At 38.6% G+C, this 19,850-nt stretch overlaps 3 protein-coding genes across 4 annotated transcripts; 2 read left to right on the top strand and 1 right to left on the bottom strand.

Annotated features, from left to right (window-relative positions):
* Positions 1 to 66: 66 nt before the first annotated feature.
* Positions 67 to 12,325, top strand: LOC113686609 (dynamin-1-like protein). The gene is made up of 23 exons (XM_089207231.1): positions 67 to 275; positions 1,148 to 1,205; positions 2,159 to 2,299; positions 2,833 to 2,918; positions 3,092 to 3,163; positions 3,865 to 3,951; positions 4,815 to 4,977; positions 5,350 to 5,430; positions 5,620 to 5,687; positions 6,324 to 6,428; positions 6,551 to 6,664; positions 7,741 to 7,832; positions 7,976 to 8,096; positions 8,180 to 8,326; positions 8,526 to 8,621; positions 8,745 to 8,849; positions 9,266 to 9,310; positions 9,420 to 9,653; positions 9,779 to 9,845; positions 10,419 to 10,470; positions 10,868 to 10,949; positions 11,579 to 11,656; positions 11,872 to 12,325. The coding sequence occupies exons 1-23, from the start codon at positions 174 to 176 to the stop codon at positions 11,926 to 11,928; spliced, it is 2,253 nt and encodes a 750-aa protein (XP_089063357.1). The 5' UTR covers positions 67 to 173; the 3' UTR covers positions 11,929 to 12,325.
* Positions 12,326 to 13,721: 1,396 nt separating this feature from the next.
* Positions 13,722 to 16,516, top strand: LOC113686620 (uncharacterized). Its single transcript, XM_089207855.1, has 3 exons — positions 13,722 to 14,083; positions 14,683 to 15,910; positions 16,006 to 16,516. Exons 1-3 carry the CDS (start codon positions 13,722 to 13,724, stop codon positions 16,216 to 16,218), a joined length of 1,803 nt encoding a protein of 600 aa, XP_089063981.1. The 3' UTR covers positions 16,219 to 16,516.
* On the bottom strand, positions 16,361 to 19,844 carry LOC113686621 (mediator of RNA polymerase II transcription subunit 20). 2 transcript variants are annotated; one of them, XM_027204261.2, is made up of 5 exons: positions 19,533 to 19,844; positions 19,048 to 19,196; positions 18,340 to 18,503; positions 17,493 to 17,582; positions 16,361 to 17,399 (listed from the first exon to the last, which is right to left on the bottom strand). In XM_027204261.2, the coding sequence occupies exons 1-5, from the start codon at positions 19,544 to 19,546 to the stop codon at positions 17,187 to 17,189; spliced, it is 630 nt and encodes a 209-aa protein (XP_027060062.2). In that variant the 5' UTR covers positions 19,547 to 19,844; the 3' UTR covers positions 16,361 to 17,186. The 2 variants fall into 2 exon arrangements, with proteins under 2 accessions (XP_027060062.2, XP_027060063.2); XM_027204262.2 differs by lacking the exon at positions 17,493 to 17,582 and having other exon boundaries at positions 19,533 to 19,684.
* Positions 19,845 to 19,850: the final 6 nt, after the last annotated feature.

Consider the following 19,850-nt stretch of genomic DNA (forward strand, 5'->3'; position numbering starts at 1 on the left):
ACGAATGTCACTGAACCGGAAGTTGTGCCCAGAGAATGTTTACTAGACAGCGGTTTTCTGTAAAAATAGATGCTCAGGTCACGAAAGGCGACGTCTAAAATTAGGAAAACAGTTGAAAAGTTTTGAACCGGCAGTCACAAGTCGCAATATTATCGGTATTTCTCCACAAGGAGATGGATCAGCTTATTCCAGTTATTAACAAACTTCAAGATGTGTTTAATACTGTGGGATCAGAAGCTATTCAACTTCCTCAGATTGTTGTAGTTGGTGCCCAGGTTTGTACAATTCTAGTAGAAAGATTTGTACGTGAGATCGCAGAATTAATTTCAATTTTTGATCACTCGTTCGAGAAAAATCTCTGCAGTTGATAATATTTTCTCCAAATCGTACATATACTTAATGGTTTTTTTACGTTCATTTTCGCTTTTTGATTTAACCCGTGAATAAGTTTCGTTGTTGAATTATGCGCCGAGATTGCGAAACCTGGCGGCAAATCGAAAGCAAAGATGTTTTTATTTCATCAATATGATTGATATTACGTGAAGATAATTTTAGCGAAGGTATTCTTTTTTTTGTCGCTACAGAAAATTTCACGAGTTTAGACACATGTCCATTTAATTTTAGAACAAGTTTGATATGTGATACAAGTGTTAGAAAATTATTTCGGTAACTTGTTCAAAACAATCTCTTCATAGAGACAGTCTTGTACGTATTTGACTGTTTATTTGTATCAACTATGAACGGCATTGTATGCAGAGCTTATATTTGCCCGATCTTGTCTTCTAAGCCCAGACAAGCAAGCAAGCATGTAGTGAACCAAAATTCATCGTGATTACTGCATGTTCTGAATAACATAGTAAGCTTAAAAATCAATACTGTGCAAGAATTGTTGCAATTCAAACGTCAATATCTAAAAAAGGTCCCCTTTACATAATTTTTTTAGGGTGGGAGTATCTTACTGAATCAGCACAATAATAAAAGGATTCACTAAGGCCAAGCTCCACTACATGTGTCAAATGCTGCTTAAAAAAAGAGTTGTATTATAATACTTTCTGTGTGGAACACTTAAAAGAGTGTATCTTTGATGTTAGAGAAAGCTTTAATTAAATAACACTGTGTGTTTACCGTTATGATCCTTAAATTACAGAGCAGTGGCAAAAGTTCTGTCCTTGAAAACCTGGTAGGAAGAGATTTCTTACCAAGAGGTAAATTCATGTAATATAATTTTGTTAACCCTTTCGCTCCCTTGAGTGACCAAGACAGAACTTCTCCTTACAACATTGATAAAATATCAACCAGATAAGTGATGAGAATAAAGAAAAATATCAATTGGGGGAAAATTAGTTGATCCAATACTAAATTCCCTGAATTAACATTAAAAGAAGGGTATGTTTGACAGTAAGGAGAACTGCAAATTTGATCTGGGAGTTGAAGGGTTAATTGGTTTGTAAGTGAAAGTTGTTTTTATGAGCATGGTAATATGAACAATAAAGACAAACTGAAATATCAATCTGACAGCAAATGTAGTTTGGTAGTATAAATTTGTTTGCTAGGGTAACTCTTTAACTCCCAGAAGTGATTAACATGAAACTTCTCCTTATAATATCCATACATTATCCAGCAAACAGGTATTGAGAAAACTCAAATATATCAGGTAGAAGTTGTTATCTTAAGCTAACTCTAAATTCTCATAACTAATTTACAAAGAAATGTGTAGCAGGTAGAGGGGAGAATTACCAATCAGATCTTGGGAGTTAAAGGGTGAACTCAGCACCAATAGATGAGCATGGGAAGTTGACTGAAGCACAGTGGGAGCTGATACTATATTGGACTATTGCCATGATACCCTTGTGAAAAGCAACCACTAGTGACAGCAACAATGCATTCATGAGTAAACCAATAAGAATATTCCAATATTTACTCAGAGAGAAGGGAACCAAGGAAGCAGAATGTTCAAACAATGACTGCATGTTAAAGTAAAGCAAAAAAAAAATGGGTTTTGACTTAGATGGTAGTGGTACAAATCCATGAGACTATCCCTCATTGGAGGTAGGAGGGAGGGGATTGCTGGCCAGCATTGTCTTGAGTTTCACCTCACTGTACATTTATCCGTTTAACCTATTCTCTGACCATAATTTTTGTATTCTTACCATTAAAGGATCTGGTGTCGTCACTCGTAGACCATTGATTCTTCAGTTAGTTCACACTCCACCAAAGAATAAGACCACAGCTTCCAAGAAGTCAGCCAAAGAAGAGAAACCAAAAGTTGGTGAAGATGATGATGAGGATGGCGAAGCATGTAAGTATGGTTATTAATTACTAACAAAATCTCCTTGAAACATTTTTGCTTGACAAGTTTTCTGTCAGCGTTGATGGAAACATGAAGTTTTTTTTTCTTCATTATCAATTTTCCTCGTCCTAAAAGAAGACTTGTCAATTCACTAATGATAAGATCACCAGACAAGAGTACTTGTCAAGGACACTTTCAAGGGTTCAAGGGAAATGCTAGTCCAGTATGTTTTTCTTGACCTCTCAATTTGCGGGGAAAAGTAAAATAGAGAGGAAGGCAGAGGAAAGCAAGGTGGGACCTCTCAGACCTCCTCTAACTTTGCCTGCTCTCTTTTTCACTCATCTCCTCTGACCAAGAGCTTGGTATAAGTTAAGTTCCCCTTGGTAATTGTCTCTTTGCTGAGGTATTATAATCCATCTTTCTAAGGAACAACACCAATGCACTCAAAAAATTAAAGTGTTAAAAGCTCTTTTTTTATGTTGATTTTCTTTCAAATCTATTTCCTTAGTTAAATAATGTGCTTTTAATTTGATACATAACAGATTTTTCAGATGATGAAGGTGAAGAAACAGAAAAGGACAATGAAGATCCAGAGGAATGGGGAAAGTTCCTTCACCTGAAAGAAAGAGTGGGTTTGATATTCTGTTTGGACTGAAAAGTTTGAAAATAATGTCAATACCATTACCTAAGACATGAAGGGCAAGTTATGTACACAAGGTCTGACCCAAACCACGGTTTCATGCTTCTTTCATGTCAAAGGTGTAAATTTACTTAAAATTGCCTATTGTTTCATCTCTTTAGGTAATAAGTGACTTCAGTGAAATTTGTGATGAAATAGAAAGGGAAACTGAAAGAGTGACTGGAAATAACAAGGTTTGAATGTTGTTTTGCATCCTGTTGTAGCTTCTAGATACATATGTTGTGCAGATCCTAATTTCATCACTTTACAACAATTAATGAGAGCAAAAATCTTTGAATGATGAAATCAAAATTTTCAGAGCTACAGTCTACCTAGCCCTCTGGAGCCTCTTATACTTCCAATCAGCAGTAACTATTCTCTGATGGTTACGAATGGCAACATACTGCATTTGCACTGTCATCCATGTGGAACTAAGACTTTTTTCCTTGGCCCATACTAGTTACCAAATGAGTGACCTCTATCTTTCTTTGACAACTAAGGTCAAGCTTTACCATTTTAGTCAAATTTGTTTAAGGGAAATCAGCTTCAAAGTGGATTTGATGATTTTGATGGATTTTAGTCAAATTCCTCAAAGTGCAATCAGCTTGGCAGATTTGATGACTTTTACCATTTTCATAAATGCATGCATTTCTGGACATATCTCTATTTACTGTACACATACTTAATCACCCTTGTGAGGCCTTAGAAGGAATAGAATTACTTCTGCAATCAAAATCTCACTTGGGTGAATATCTTTAGAAGTCTTTAGAGATATTCATAAACTTTAATTCCCATTCGTACTAGTTCTCAAACATTTGTCTGTTGTATTATTTATTGTGATAAAATATGTAATGTTATGCCTTGTGAGAACAATGAGATTTGGTTCATTTTATAGGGAATTTCAAGTGAGCCAATCAGACTGAAGATTTATTCCCCAAAAGTTCTAAATTTAACATTGGTAGATCTTCCTGGAGTGACAAAAGTTAGTGCTTATTAGATTTTAGGGTCAAATATATCTATGAGGTTGTTTCCATGCTACTACTTTTTCCAAGGTCTCTAATAATAAACAAAATTTATCAATTACAATTACGAGAGATGAACAATTCTAACTATTGTAAACTCAGTGCAAAAAGCCAAAGGTAACAGTGATTAACCCTTTAGCATAAGCCTTTATTTTTTCCAATTCACTCTGACAAAGGGCTAACACTCAAAACATCAGCTTTGAAACTCTTTACAGAGGTTAATTTATGTTATCTACTCAGTTGATAACACTAATTTACCCTGTTATACTCTCCCACTGATGCAGCACTACAGTTTAGAAACTTCCCCCTTTATTTCTTTATTTTGGGTACTAATACTGTTGGGAAGTATTAGTCCTTGAGCTACATAAGCTTGCAAGGCAGGGTCTGGAAGGGGTCTAGCATGATTAGTACCAGATCCTGGTCAAATCTCTTCTCAATTCCTTGAATCTTCCAGACGGCAAAGGAATGCTAATGGTGAGGGTCTGCTCACATGCTATTCAAGTCCTTGTCAGGGCAGTGTGTCCCATGGGCAAGACACTTTACACTCACAGTGCCTCTCTGCACCCAGGAATGTAAATGGCTACTGTCTAACTGTCAGAGAAATCTGACAGCTTGGGTGAGGTGAAAGTGGGAGAAGGTGGATAGGTAAACCTGCAATGTAGTAGCATTCCATCCAGGTGGGAGTACCCAAACCCTATGTCACTTCATGCTGCTTATTGCAAGATAAGGTGCAACAGGATTAGCCATCTAACTCAAAAGCTGACTTAATTATGCTTCACTCATGGAAATAGAGGTGACTTCACTTTCAATATTTTTCCTTCAGGTGCCTGTTGGGGATCAGCCCCTAGATATTGAGCACCAAATTCGTCATCTTATCCTGCAATACATCAGTAATCCAAACAGCATCATTCTTGCTGTCACACCTGCGAACATTGACCTTGCTACATCAGAAGCCATTAAGATTGCCCGAGAGGTTGACCCAGATGGTAAGACCGCTGACCAATTATATTGGCCATTTTACAATACATTGGCTGATTGACATCATCAGTCTTGTTATGTTGCATTTTACTACTAATGAAAGTTTGTTTTAATTGGTGGATGTTTAGTGTGTGCATTGGTGTACAATTTCATTGACTCTGATGTTTTGTCTTGAGTTTTGTTTCTACTGTTCTTATTTTTTGGTTCTTATGGTTTTTTGGTTTGTATTGTTTGCCTTAAGACCCAAAGTGTAGAACGTTGAGGGTGGGGAAGAGGCTGGAACTCCGTCTCATTTTTTGTTTTATATGTATAGGCCAAAATGCATATTTAAAATGAAAATATCAACTGAATAGTTAAATTTTCACCTTATTTCTGTCAAGGAAACAGGACACTTGCGGTTTGTACCAAGCTGGACCTTATGGATCATGGAACTGATGCTTTAGATATTTTGTTTGGAAGAGGTAAAGGAAAAGATAGCATTTATCATCAGATATTAAAATTTGTCATCCAAGTCCCTTTTTTCGTCAAGTTTGAAAGTTTTTAGATTTATTAATTTAATATTAATTATAATTAATAATAAATATTAATTAATATTAATAAGATATTAATTACTTTTCTCTTTTCTCTCTTTCTTTCTCTTTTTTTTCCAGTTATTCCAGTCAAGCTCGGGATAATTGGTATCATGAATCGAAGTCAGTTAGATATAAACAACAGAAAGGTATTAGAGGGGCTTATAATGATTTTCTTCCTTGTGTAATAGTTGGCTGAATGGGTGGGGTATCCACCTGACAGAGGTTTCGCTGTATTAAGGAAATTACTCGTGGTGAGCACGTACAGATCAAACCAAGAAAACTCAATAGTTTTGAAAGGGGATACAAATATTACGAAGCTGGATTAACACACCGCTATTTGTAGGTACCTTAAGCAGTCGCGACGGCAACGCCAAAGAAAACGTCAATTAAAAAACGAATTTATATTTTTGTAGTTAGAATTTCGCGAATGGCTGAATGTGTTTACCGTCTCTTATGGCGCCACATCTCAACTTCAGCATAACATATGTGAGCAGCGTTGATTGCTAAATGGAAACTAAATAACTTGCCGTCGGGAATTCCGTCCTCAGACCACGCTAAGAAACGTGCAAAGCTTTAAAACGTACGTGCTAAGCGATTCGGTTTTCCGGCGTCCTTCCCTTGTCGTGGTTTGCTTGAGGTTCCAAATAACTACAATTGAAGCGTAGTTGCATGAGTAGTTTTTTACCTTTTTTCACTTCGCATGACTTGAATTTAAGGTAACTATATTTTTAATTTTTGTTTCAAGTTGTTTGATTTTCAATTTGTGTTATTTCTCTCCGCAGACTATCAATGCTGCCCTCAAAGATGAAGCGTCATTCTTTCAAAAGAACTATCCAGCTTTAGCATCCAGAAATGGGACCCCATTCCTCGCGCGGACACTTAATAAGGTATCAAGAAGGCGCGAGATCGAAAACAAAATTACTTGTTTTTTATTATTTTGTCAGAGATTCAAGGCTCTCCAAAACGAGCGTATTCATGAACAAAACCTGAAATTATATTTCCATTGTAGCTTCTGATGCACCATATTAGGAATTGTCTTCCCGACCTGAAGTCACGTGTCAATGCAATGACATCGCAATACCAGCATTTACTACAGAGTTACGGAGAACCGGTGGAAGACAAGGTATATCAAATGACTGTAAATTTATGAAAATGATATATATGAGCTACGGTTTAAGAAGTGAATTTGGAAGCGATCTTCGCAGTAATTCGCAAAAATTCAGAGCCTAGTTGTTCAAAGGGCGAATAACGCAACCGTTAACAAAACGTACTGCGCTATCCATCTGATAACGATTTATCCAGTGGATAGCGTTATCCACCGTTTGAACAACCGGGGCCAGGCCTGCACGGGCCTGCTTTTTTATTATTATCATTATTTCAGGCCTTATTTTCACTACAGCTTAAGTAGTGTTCATTACTGCGAAGATTGCCACAAATTCACAAGGTTCATCGTATCGTAATAATGTTTGATGAAATAGAGTTCATTTGATCTGCGGATGAAAATCAAGAGAAGAAAATATTCTGGCAGGTAAGCTGCAATTTAAACACCTGTAGGAAAGAGGACTGAAAAATATTGCAGCCTCGATGAAATCCGAACCCTCGCCTCCCAGATACTAGAGAGCTTTAGATTTGGTACAGGCACGACTTCGACGACGAGTTTTTACCGGGTATAGAGTGGTTCTAGTCTCTCGTAGTCGTCGTCTGCCGTGACGAATTTGTAACTTGCTACACACAAGAGCGTAGCTTTTTCAGAATCAAGAGAACACTTCACAGGTAGATGTCAGGCCTTACTGAATATACTTTCTTTATAATTCTCAGCCTTTTTTTGTATTCCTCAAAAAGTTTTATTTGGAAAGAGAAGAATTTTGACTTACCTTTCAACTCGTAGTGCGACTACGAGATTTCCCAAAAAACTCGTAGCTAGTGAGTTTGCGTTACCTGTCACGTTGTAAAGCATTCGCACTACTCCAAGCGAGGAAATCTCGCGGTCGTACTTGTACTCGTAGTCAGATCAAAAGCTCGCTATTAGTTGGGCGATGATGCCGACTGGCCTACGAATCCAGACGTTGGGAGCGAGCCACATGTACCCCGCAGAACAGATGAAACCTAAGGCTCTTCCAGACCAATTACCGTTGATCGCTATGGCAAAGAAGTCAGGCAACGATGAATTAATTGCTACTCTTGTCTTTGTGTTAACAGGGCCCAGTGCTTCTTCAGTTCATCACAAGATTTGCCTCAGCATACTGCGCCATCATCGAGGGAACTGCTCGTAATATCGAAACAACAGAGCTGTTAGTGACATGCATAGATAAATAAATGATAAATAAATAGGCAAAGAAATAAATAGACAATCATAAGTAAAAAGTGAATAATTAGATAAATAAGCCAAGGCTAAAGCTATCTAACTTTATTTTGGTTTTACTTACCAAAACAGTTGTGGAGGAGCGAGGATATGTTACATTTTTCACGACATCTTTGGTCAAACACTTCAGAAGATGGATGCCCTGGAAGGACTTTCCACAAAAGATATACTGACGGCCATTAGAAACGCAACGGTAAGATATTAGATCGCAGTTTGATGAGATCACCAAGATATGAATTTCCCTCAAATCTGAATTTTTTTTGTTTCTGCTCACAGGGTCCTCGGCCTGCCTTGTTTGTCCCGGAGATTTCATTTGAGCTTTTGGTCAAGAGACAGATACGTCGACTAGAGGAGCCCAGTCTCCGATGTGTGGAGCTCGTCCATGAGGAGATGCAAAGGATTGTGCAGCACGCCTTCAGTCAGGTATTGTGAATAATGTTGTCAGATGCACAATTTCTGGCTTTGAACCCTTGAGAAATGTGACCGATTTTTGAGGAAGAGGGGGGGGGGGGGGGAATGTATAGAGAACACTATGAAGAATATTCACACTGAGGTCAGGGTGCAAAGGATTATCGTCAATGTAATTTGTCGTTTTAAGTCTTGTGATTCCATTTTTCTGTAGGTAATGGAAGTGAAGAGATTTCCACAGCTTCATGATAGAATAGTCGAAGTGGTGACTAATCTTCTCCTTCGACGACTTCCCTCAACGAACGAAATGGTAACCTGATTTTTTTTCATCATATGAACACAACCACACAGTTTCCATGACTTTTAAAATGTCATTCAATAAAAGGATAAATAATCTCAAGAAATTAAGTTCTGTATCTTCCTTGCATTGTAGGTAGAAAACTTGGTGGCAATTGAGTTGTCCTACATCAACACAAATCACCCGGACTTCACAGACAGTGCCTCGGTTTTCTCCTCGATTGCGATGAATCACGAAATGGTACGGTTAGAGATATAATCATAAATGCTTAGTGATCCGCCTGTCTAAATTATCATGATTCACTAAAGAAGAACTGTGATTTGGTTCTTCAATTTTCAATTTAGTGACCTAGACTTATCAATCTGATCTCTGTCTGGTCCACCATTTGATTAAGAGACATCTCAAAAACTCGAGACAATATTGGATTACTTCTCCCGACAAAACTTTTCAAAAATGCACTTCAGGGTGTCGCATTTTCAACCCCTCTAGGTACGGAAATGTGATCCGCGACTATCTCGCCCTGCTGTCACGCGTGTTACTGCATGCACAGTTTTCGTGCGTCTCTCCACTCGCGACAGAGCAAGTGTTTGATTTTAATGTACATTATGTTTCCTTACAAATAAAGGGAAAGTTTTGTCTCCTTTTTTTTCTTCCAGGAGCGCAAACCGCGCTCGAACCATCTTGTGAATGGACCCTTAGAGGTAAGGTGTAAATGAGTGTTTTGTTTGATATTTTGTTCTTTCCGTTTTTCCCCCACAAAATTGTGTTTATTTCCCATCTTTTTAACTAAACCTCCATTTTTATTTTTAGGGTGTCAGATCACAGACTTCCACTCCTGAATCAAGTCCGCTCCACAGACCCGATGTCAGTGTTAACGCGTCTCCCGCTACCAGTCTTCCCGTGGATAAAGTCCCTGCTTCCTCGTCCTCAGTTGGAGGCCTTGTGTCATGGATTCCCGGCATGCGTGGTAATAGTGCTCAGCCTGCCGTGGACCAAACAAGTGCGGTGACTGGAGCGACACAGTCATCAGCCACGGAAGAACTGGTGAGTAACAACTGTTACATATGAAAATAAAGTTACTGATTTGACAGCCGATCCATAAAGGTACAAGAAGTTTATCACAAAACTTTTAAAGACACTGATATCATTTGTTATCATTTTTGTGTCAGGCCTTACCATCGTCTTCCAAACCAAGAGGATTAACAGATCGAGAGCAAATAGAGGCCGACATCATCCGTGAGTTAACCTTCACACAAGCTGACACTTTATAATTAAGATTTTCCTAGATTATAAATATACTGCACCCCGGCTCACTTAAACAACCAATACAAGAGCAAAAATAAAAAAGTATAATGATTAACAAAAAGAATTGTACGTCTGTCGACCGATTGAAATTGGCGTCATAGTGTGTCCGGGTTAAGATGTTTAAAACTGTAAATTATCGCTATGAACTGTAAATGGTCCACATTCCAGAAGATAAGCTGCGACTGAGGAAGACTGGGTCTAGTTTACGAGGTCGAAAATTCACGGGCTCACTCCCTTGAGGGGAAATTGCAAAGCGACTAACTCTTTCATTTTGACTGCTGTTTTGGCGAAGTCACATCGCACAACTACGAAAGTTTACGGTTAGAAACTTATTTGAAGAAAGGATAAGCCAAATGAAACAAATCAAACTAAGTTAGAAGACTTTTTTTTTGCCTTTGGTATTGATTTTACGCAGGGAAGTGAACCAATGTACTGGTTTTTCAGGCTCGCACACTGACATGTTGAACACGGCCCATCTTATAATTTTCTTTTACTATTTTCTAGGGAAATTAATTAATTCGTACTTCATGATTGTTAGGAAATCAATTCAAGATAGGTGAGTTCATATGAATCATTATGCTGACTACAGTATTCTTTGGAGGTGTTTTTGTTCCCCGCTTAACTCTACGGGGTACTAGAGTGCTTAGAGATAATGAAAAGAACAAGGAAGACTGATTTTTGCAACATCTTCTGACATGGTGGCCAGATGTGAGAATGTTGGTCTCTGCTTATGAACTCTGGTCGAAATCCTTGTGATCATGGATAAGATAACAGTTTCTCCGTGCTCCACGTAGAAGTACCTATAATTCTGGCCTGACGGGTAACGAGGTGTAGTCACAAGTCTCGTTGTTCGGGCTCGAGATCTGGATTTTCAAATGTATAATCTATTATTATTATTGATACTTTTCCGTCTCCACTATTTTAAATCTCGTTTTCTTAATTTTATTTTGTAGTGTACCTAAAGCTATAATGTGCTTCTTGGTAAACTTTGTCAAAGAGAGAATTCAGAGTGAGCTGGTAGAGAAACTTTACAAGGTGAATGAGTTTAGAGCATGAATAGTTTCTAAAGCTTTACCGCACTTTCCCCACACTTGCACCGTACTTTCCCCGCACTTTCGTCCCACTTTTATCGCAGTTGTAATGCATCATGATCGCACTTTTACCGCAATTTTATTGCAGGTTAACCGCACTTTTGTCGCATTTATGCAACACTATTCCCGCATTTTCGTCGCAATTAACCGCAGTTTACTGCATTTTTTCGCAGTTTCACCGCCTTTTATCGCACTTCATCCGTATTTTTACCGCACTCCCCCCGCACGTTTATCACACTTTCTTCGCGCTTAAGTGCACTTTCATCGCACAAACAATTTGGTGCATGTGTAGGTTGTATAAGAGCTTTTTGATGAAAACGTGATTGCTCAAGGGAACATCGGTTCTCAACGATATTTTCCCTCCTTCTGTTTGACCGTTGGAATTACTTTGTTTTTGCTTTGACCACACTCAATCAAGAATCGTTGTAGCCATAGTGGGCAGTTCTAATCGCAATGGTGGTGAAACGTCAGTACAACGCGAGTCTCGTTCGACCTCGCGTTTATGTAATGTAGTGACGTTTGGCGTGATATAACACAAGAAGAATTTCAACATGATTTCACCTTGTTTTTCAGAATGAAATGTTCAATATTCTTCTTGAGGAAGCAGAGCGGATGCATATCAAGAGGAAAGAGGCGGCGGAAATGCTCAAGGTAACAAACAAACATACAAATTTGAAAGCAAACGGGCATGACACACTCCTCGATAGGTCGCTACTTACCCAAACAGTGGGGCGTGCGTTTGGTTTTATTTTGGAACAGTTCAGTTTTTGCCATTCTATTTTGAAGATTGTACGGCGTGCGCGTATTTTGGCAACTCTCCTTCTCGAGATGGTTCTTACAAGATTAAATGTTCTTTTTCCTTGCAGGCGCTCCAGAGGGCAGGACACATTATTAGTGAAGTGAGAGATACACATATTTGGTAATCAAGACCACAAGAGAAGAGAAAACCAAGAGAATGCAAAGAAGGGATCACTTAACCACGATATGATATTAACAATGTACTCAAATACAACTGAGTTAGAAGTGTTTTTCCGGATTCTCTTTATTGTCTGAGCTTTCCCTTGATTTTAAGTAAAGTTTTTGCAACGAGATACCGTTGCAGTATAAGTTGCTGTCATACGGAACCTACCTGCTTCCTGTAACGTTCAAAATATCAAGTAACGAAGATTGCGCGAATGCTTTACTTCTAGGTCTCTATAGTTACCGTCATGAACTACACGTTTGTCAGAAAATTGTTATTTTTTTAAGTTTAGTTTGCAGCTATTGCTCTGATGCTTGTAATATAATGGTGAGAATGGAATGATACTGTACTCGAACTAAGAGTTGTATTGGTGATTTGTTCGCGTAAATCATCGCGTCACTCGCCTTGAACGACTAGATATCGTAAATTCTGGAATTATTGCCTCCCTTCGAGTACACGCCCTTCCTATTCACCAATACTTGAAATAGGTGCTCTCTCCCTTCCCGCTGTGTTTTATACGAGAGTGACACGAAGCGAAATAGATTTGATATACGGATGGTGAGTGATGTACAAGTCCTCACAGGTAAACTGTAACCCAGGCTTCAACAGGGCCTTAATCTGTGCCCCCCTAACTCTCCACAGTCCTCACCTTGTGTTTCTCCTTTCTTCGCGTGAATAGCTCTTGCGCACGCCCAGTAATGATGCAAGAGCTGTCATTGTGACGCATCAATTAGAAATTATTTTCTCTCTAAGAGAGAGCGCTGTTTCTTACCACCCTTCGAGACAGCTCAGAGTCATGAATAAGAACAAAGTTTTTATCGTTTTTCTTTTTCAATGTTTACTGTTACTCGAAACGGCATCTTGTAAAGGTAAGAAAACTAAGCATTGTTTGTAAATAGAACAGGAGGGCTCGGTAAAGAAAAAGAGAAGGATGTCTTTCGTCTTGTCACAAGCGTGGGACAAAAAAAATTCTGAGTCCTATGAGGAATCGAACCTCAGACCTTCGGGTTCCGCGCGCCGTACCAATGCTTTACCACTGAGCTACAAATACTCTATGGTGAGCGAGGTCTATTTCTATAGCATCAAAATAGAGTAAGAGATGATACATTTTGAACTCGATAAAGAAATGGAGAAAGATGTTTTTCGTCTTATCACGAGCGTCAACGATTTGTACGTGTACAACTCAAATCTTTAAACAGCATCGTCCTTAAATTTGCGCGATTGACCAGGTGCAAGGTAGATATGGCTGGATGTTTGCTACTATTTATGGATTGAAACGAAATCCAGGTCCATGAAAACGTACATATGAACGAGACCAACAGCCAGCCATCCTGACGGAATAAGCTCGATAAATAACAGAATTATCACAATGTATCAAAGGATTGCCAAATTAATTCACTCATGCAACTCTTCGTTGTTTCCTCTGCTTTGAGACGTGTTCAGGACTGTTGTTGCCAAATTATCCGGAGAAAGATCTCGTATAATAAGATTAAGATAAGATTGATCAGATAAAGGTTATTAGAAAGTTAGCCGGTTCTATAATCGCCTTAGACTTGTGTAATTAATGAAAACCCTCTACGATCATTGCCCATAAGAAACAAATAGCACTGGTGTCAATCATAGGATTTCCTGAACTTATTCTTTGCATTCACTCACATTCACTAATGATGGTACTACGCTATTGTTCTTGGATAAGATACAGATCAAGTGTCCTTTTCTACGCATGCGTTCTCCTCGGAGGTTCTATCAGAGGACATGTCAATGCCTGATAAACGACATGCTGACAGTAACAACAAAAGCGAACCATTACCACAAGATAACAATAGAGTTCAAGAAAGTGGAGCTTCACACTTACGTAAAAAAGCCTCAGCGTTGACTCATAATAAAATAGTCGTTCGCCGTAGAATGAAGGCAGCGAAAGGGCCGCATTGGAAAATCCTCCAAGATCCTCCAAAATTACACGCGGGTGAAAAAGGAAAGCATGTCAAAACGAAAAGTGAGAAATCTCATTCGAAAACCAGAGATGAAACAGAAGCAAGTTCTGCTGCAGTAGTTGGCGGTGTCTTAGCAGGAGTGTTAGCCATTCCTTTCATTGTTACTGTTATTGCTCTTATATGGTAAGTTTAAATGAGTTAGGTACATTCTCGATTAAGGGGAGATAAATTGTTCCTTTATTAGAGATAGCAGCAAGTCCAAAGACAATTCTAGAAGATTTTTTCACATTTGAGAGAAAATAATGTCAGTGTCCACTCTATAAAGAGGTTTAAACTGTGTAGAGATGCTTCAAATGAAAATAGCGTCATGCCTAAACAGAAATTACGTAATTTTTTGTAAGTAAATGGAATCTCCTTTAAAAAAAGGAGAACGTATACTTGGCAGCTGGAGAGATCTTATTGTTCTTATATCGGGTCGGAGTGAAGATATCGCGGTGGGCTTGGGATTGAATTGGGATTGGATACAATGATAACTAGTTATCTTCAGCAAGATTCCCGCTCTACCGAAATATTATTTTTACTGAAGCTAAGAATAAAGAAGAAATAAATCCAATGTATTAGAGGAGAAAAATGTAGAAATATACGGAACAAAATCAAGATACATTTATAAATTTACTAAGTAAAATCATGAAAACTTTGTGTGCTCGATTCTTATCAACCCAGACACTAAATATTAACCTTCTCGATACTTATTATTTTTTTCGTGTTCTCGTCCTACCCAGGAATAAATGTCAGAAAAGAAGTAATCTTGTCAGGCCTGCTGATTCTGAAGCGCAACTAGCCGAAGTAACAAGAACTACCAGTCTGGATGGAGATCTTAGTGACGGTGAAATCAATTACAAAACGAAGTTAGTGATGGTGAAGCCTTACCAAGATTCTGAACCTATAACATCTCCCTTCCAGAATGACCAACCCTCTGATCCTACTACGCCTAACAAATCCACAGACTACCCAGTTACTGGATTTTCACACCTTTTCAACAACTCTGCAGATTGGACTTTCCCGATCACGAATGATCCATGCAGTTCGACTTCCTCGAATGCGTCGCTGAACTGTCTTTCTGCAAGCCAAGCAGGATCAGAGAAGGGAACTTTGTTTCTCTTCGAGGAACATAATGGGACACGGGCAACTTGTCAAGAAACAAGACCAAATGTGATGACAGACAAGGCAAGTTCTCTGACGATTCAGGCGAAGGGAGATGAATGCCAATCAAAAGATTCGGGAACATCTCAAGCATCTCTGAAGGAATTTCTAAACGAATCTAAAATCCTGTTGGACGAGAGAGATGTGAGGTTTTCAGAAGAATCTTATAATATGCCGATGATTCCATGGAACAAAGTTGTGGTGGATGTGCTAGAAGACAAAAAAATAAAGTTCTCGTTCTCCTTTTCGTCAAACGTGCAATTGCTAAGTTATCAAAAACATTCTGAAGAGGCGGGTTTTAATTCTGTGAACGTAACTGAGGCTGAATCATCTAAAGAAAATAGCGACTTGCCAGTTGTACCGAGAGAGGAGGTCGTGATAAACATAGAAGATGGATATTGCATGATATCTTCATCGACTTCACATCAAAACGGCAGCGTGTACCATCATGGCTATGGTAAAGGGCCTGGGAAACTTCACATGACTGATCTCAAGGATACAGCTTCTGTCAAAAGTTCGGGAGAATCTCCGTGTAAGACGCTACAATCACCTTGTAAAGAGGCTAAAATAGGCCTAGGAGGTCCTGCTGAATCACAAGTGAAATCACAACAATCTATTCCTGTCAACTGGTGTCCTGAAAAACACCTCTGGAAAACTGCTTTTCAAGCGATGAAAAGAAGCAAGGAACGATACCTGACCATTAAGACAACGATGGAAGAGGCGAGAAAATGTGATTCAAGAAGGAAGGTTCAATATACATCCACTGATATCAAAATTGACCAAAAACAACCGCCTTTAGAGGAAGAAGTAAGTACCATGTATATCTTAGCTGTATCACCTCAACAGTTATTTAACATTTTCAATCTCAGAGGGGTTTAACATAGAGCGTATTATTCTTACAGGTATCTATCACAGATAAGAAGCTGACGGGCCCCTCCATATCTAATCCTAAAGCAAATTTTCCAGCCGCTCTTAGCTCACGAGCGTGTCCCAAATCTAAGCCCAATAAAATATTGTACACTTCAAAGGCGAAAGATGGTGCAAATGTCACTTCTGAGACACGCCTTCAAACGGAAACTATCTTAGGAGAAACCATTTACAACCAACTCTGCTGATAACAATCTCTCGTCATCTCTCACTGCAAAAGAAAAACCTTCACTAAGTACTTTGCCGACATCACTTAAATCTGGTCAAATTCGTGCCTGAAAAGTCGTTGAAAGGAGGAAAAACAGTGCCCTTATCGTTTCCAAAAAATGGTTTTTCTTCTTAATCTTTTTTTATTCCTGTACAATGTTCTTGTTAGGTTCCGCGGGTAATAGGTTGAAATACGACGTGAAGACAAATCTTTTCTTGATAATATGCAATAATATGCTCAGTTACATAACTAAGCTACAAAATAAACATATTACGTAATCAGTGAGTGAAAAACTTGATTATGCGAAGAGCAAAATACTCCACAATCAGCCCACCCCCACGATGTGCGACGATAATTTTCATGTTTTAGCGATACATTTTTGCGAACTCTTAAGGATACATCATATGCGAAACATAAACATAACTTTTGTGTATAAATGAAACACATAAAATCAAGAGCATTTCAGAAACGTTTTTTGTAAATTGTCTTCCGCCAAAATACAAAGCGTGGAACTTTGCTACACATCCATTGCTATTCGATTCTGTATCAATGTAGTTCTTATTTGTCCCGACTTTGATTTATATCCATTGTGCCAAACCAGTCAAAAAAGTGCTGAAAGATTTAACTTATTAATAATACATGAGAAGTGAGTTACACTTATTCGAAGTTTTACCGTCTAAGCTGGACAAAGGGCCATTTCACAGTTGTGTACTTAGTTGCCAAGCTTTTGATTTTGAATGAGGCTGAAGGTGACCTTGTTGTGATACAGACCAGTATCTAGTTAGCATGATAACAAAGTAATTTGCATGTGAAAAGCAGCAAGGTTTCAATCACAAAAAGGTCAACCTTAGCATCACTCCTGTTCAAAGGCTTGGCAACCAAGCACACAACTTCAAAATGGATCATTAGATACAAAACCCATACAAGAGGCTTTGGACTGCTTATTTGCTAGGAAAAAGAAGTGGCTCCAGCAGACTTTCTATATGTATTAAACACTTCAATGTATTGGAGTATCGTGTCTGATGGACAAAACAGTTCACTTGTTTTATTGCTGCATTTGGGAGGTGGAGGAAGCACGATTGAAGGATCCATAAAGCTCAACAGAAACTCACTGATCAATCCCCAACATTGTTGAACATCTAAGCAGGGCAGATACTCTACCTGAAAATTTAAACACCAAATAATAAATAAATGAATAATTGATGAATGCAAAACAAAGAAAAGAATTAAGAACTCTATATTGTTTTACTGCACCTCAAGAACGATTCCTTTAAAACTTGGACCTGCAGAAACTTGTCCAAACTTAAGAACAAAGTCTCCCAACTCATAGCGATGTCCTTTTGCCTGAAGGAAAATTGCATTGAAGAGTGCATAGGTGTAAACTTGGTTATCACCTTTCTCTAAAAGTTATTCATATAATTACTCTGGTGATTATGGAGATGCACACATTCTGATTGGTCAAGTATTGCACCATATCTCTCTACTGTCACCTTGCATTAGGTGATTATAGCAGGGGGCACTAAATTTCAAAATGGCTGCCTTGTATTTTGTCAATGTTATGCAGGAACTGATAAATGCAGTAGAAAAAAATTCAATTCTGAGGAGCACAAAAGATGTCGCTAAGTTTAGCATGACACTTTTCAATAGAAAGATGTGAAGTTTCAGTTGATTTAATTTAATGAACCTGTTAAATTATAGTGGAAACCAGCTACAAGGAATCAAAACAATTGTACCAGACTGGTTTCAACAACAAAACAAATTCACAACAGAATTCACAAGCACCTGAGCAGTCATACTAACATTACTCACCTCAGGCTTTGTGAATATTGGTGAATAATCCCTTGGACTTTGTCCCAGGGATTATTCAACAATGTTCACTTTGCCTTTGGCAAATAATTGTTGAATAACAGTTCTTCCCTATGGGATGATGTCAGTTTACATACAATGAAAAACTCTTGACGACTGTCTAAAATTCTCAAAGGACATTTGCAGGTGAGCAGAGGCAAGCACAAAGTGAGTGTGAGAAGAAAAGGTAACAGAAAAAGCTACAAAACTAGCTGCCCTGAGCCTTAACTGATTTTCACAAAACCAAAATATTCACCTCTATTTTCGATGTTTTTCTTGGTGCATAGAATGTCTTAAGTTTAGACATCAAGGAATCAAAACCAGAATCTGCTACCAGACATGTGCCTGTCTCCAGAACAGCAAATGATGAGTAAGGAAATTCTGTACTATGCACCAGATGAATGAGTTTGCTAGCTGTACCTTTAAGAAGAACAAAAAACTGGATAATATTGTAGATATAAAAGGACATTGGAGTTGGACTTCATGGCTAACAGAACAATATTGCTTTTTTTTCTCTTTACAGAGCACAGGTTTGGTATCCTTAACATGATACTTTTTAAGAGAAAAGTTTATTTCAAGCTACATTTAGGATTTCTTTCAACTCTTTGCCCCAAGCAAAGATGGAGTAGTTGTAAGAACAGCCCCACCCCACCCCCTTGTGGCTTGAGTTCCATTCCTGAACAGGCATCATATTTAAGTTCAGTTTGTCGCCAGTTTGGTCTGCAGTCTGAAGATTTTTCTCCAGGTTTCCCAAACTTCTCCTCCAAAGTATTGTTATTAGGAATATGTCTGTCAAGGCATCTCATTCAAGGTTACAACCCTTTCCACTTTAATCAGCCACATGACTACTCAACTTACATGCAGACCTCAACAGATTTGAAGAAATGTGTGTGTTACAGAGGAATATAGCAGTGAGTTCAGAGATTGACAAGATCAAGGACATTAAAGTGCTCTCCGTACTTACTGAATGTCGTTACTGCCTGGTAAGTCTCACAGTTGACACACCAGTTACCAGTCTTCTGAGCACCCATTAACTCGGCACGTTTTTGAAGCTTCTCAACTGCAAGAGCCTGTTGGCCACTTTTTCCTTCTGGAAGTTCCACTGGAATCAAGCTTAAAATTAAATTATACTAATGAGTTGTTAAGAACATGTTCAGAGACAACGATAGGCTTTGGCGCCTTTAAATATGGGAAGAGTTAATAATGAAAACATTACTTTTTTTTTCGTGATTACGGTTCGAGCGCACACATCTATAGCATTTAGCGATCATATGGTACGCAAAGTATCTTACTGGAGAGCAAATGCTTGTATTGGACATCCCAAGCAAAGCAGCGTTTATAAATTTTCTTTCTGTCGTTCTCCCAAAAAGAAACACGCTCTTTGACAGTACTACGCTGTTTCGAGCAAAGATCGCCTCAATTTAATGTTCTACTGATTTCATAACTCACCAAGTTACTCCCATTTTAACCGGATCTGTGTTAATGCCTCTCTCTTACTCTAGTTGACGAGATCAACCATTTATGTCCGGAAAAATTAACTACTAACTGTCTAATGGACGGAACATCAGTTGCTCAGATTTGCGGCCATCTTGGAACTTAGTCTCCACGCCGTCCGCTTTCCTAGAAACCTCATACCCAGGGATACGCTGATTCACGACAAAACGTGAACAGCAGGGGGAGAGAGGGGGGGTGAGGGAGTAAAAAGCGGCTTACGGAATTATATGCAGACTTCAAAGATGTAGTCATGTGCACTCACAATTGCTAAAA

The sequence above is a fragment of the Pocillopora damicornis genome, chromosome 5 (assembly GCF_964200805.1).
Source record: "Pocillopora damicornis chromosome 5, jaPocDami1.2, whole genome shotgun sequence".
NCBI classification, from domain to species: Eukaryota; Metazoa; Cnidaria; class Anthozoa; order Scleractinia; family Pocilloporidae; genus Pocillopora; species Pocillopora damicornis.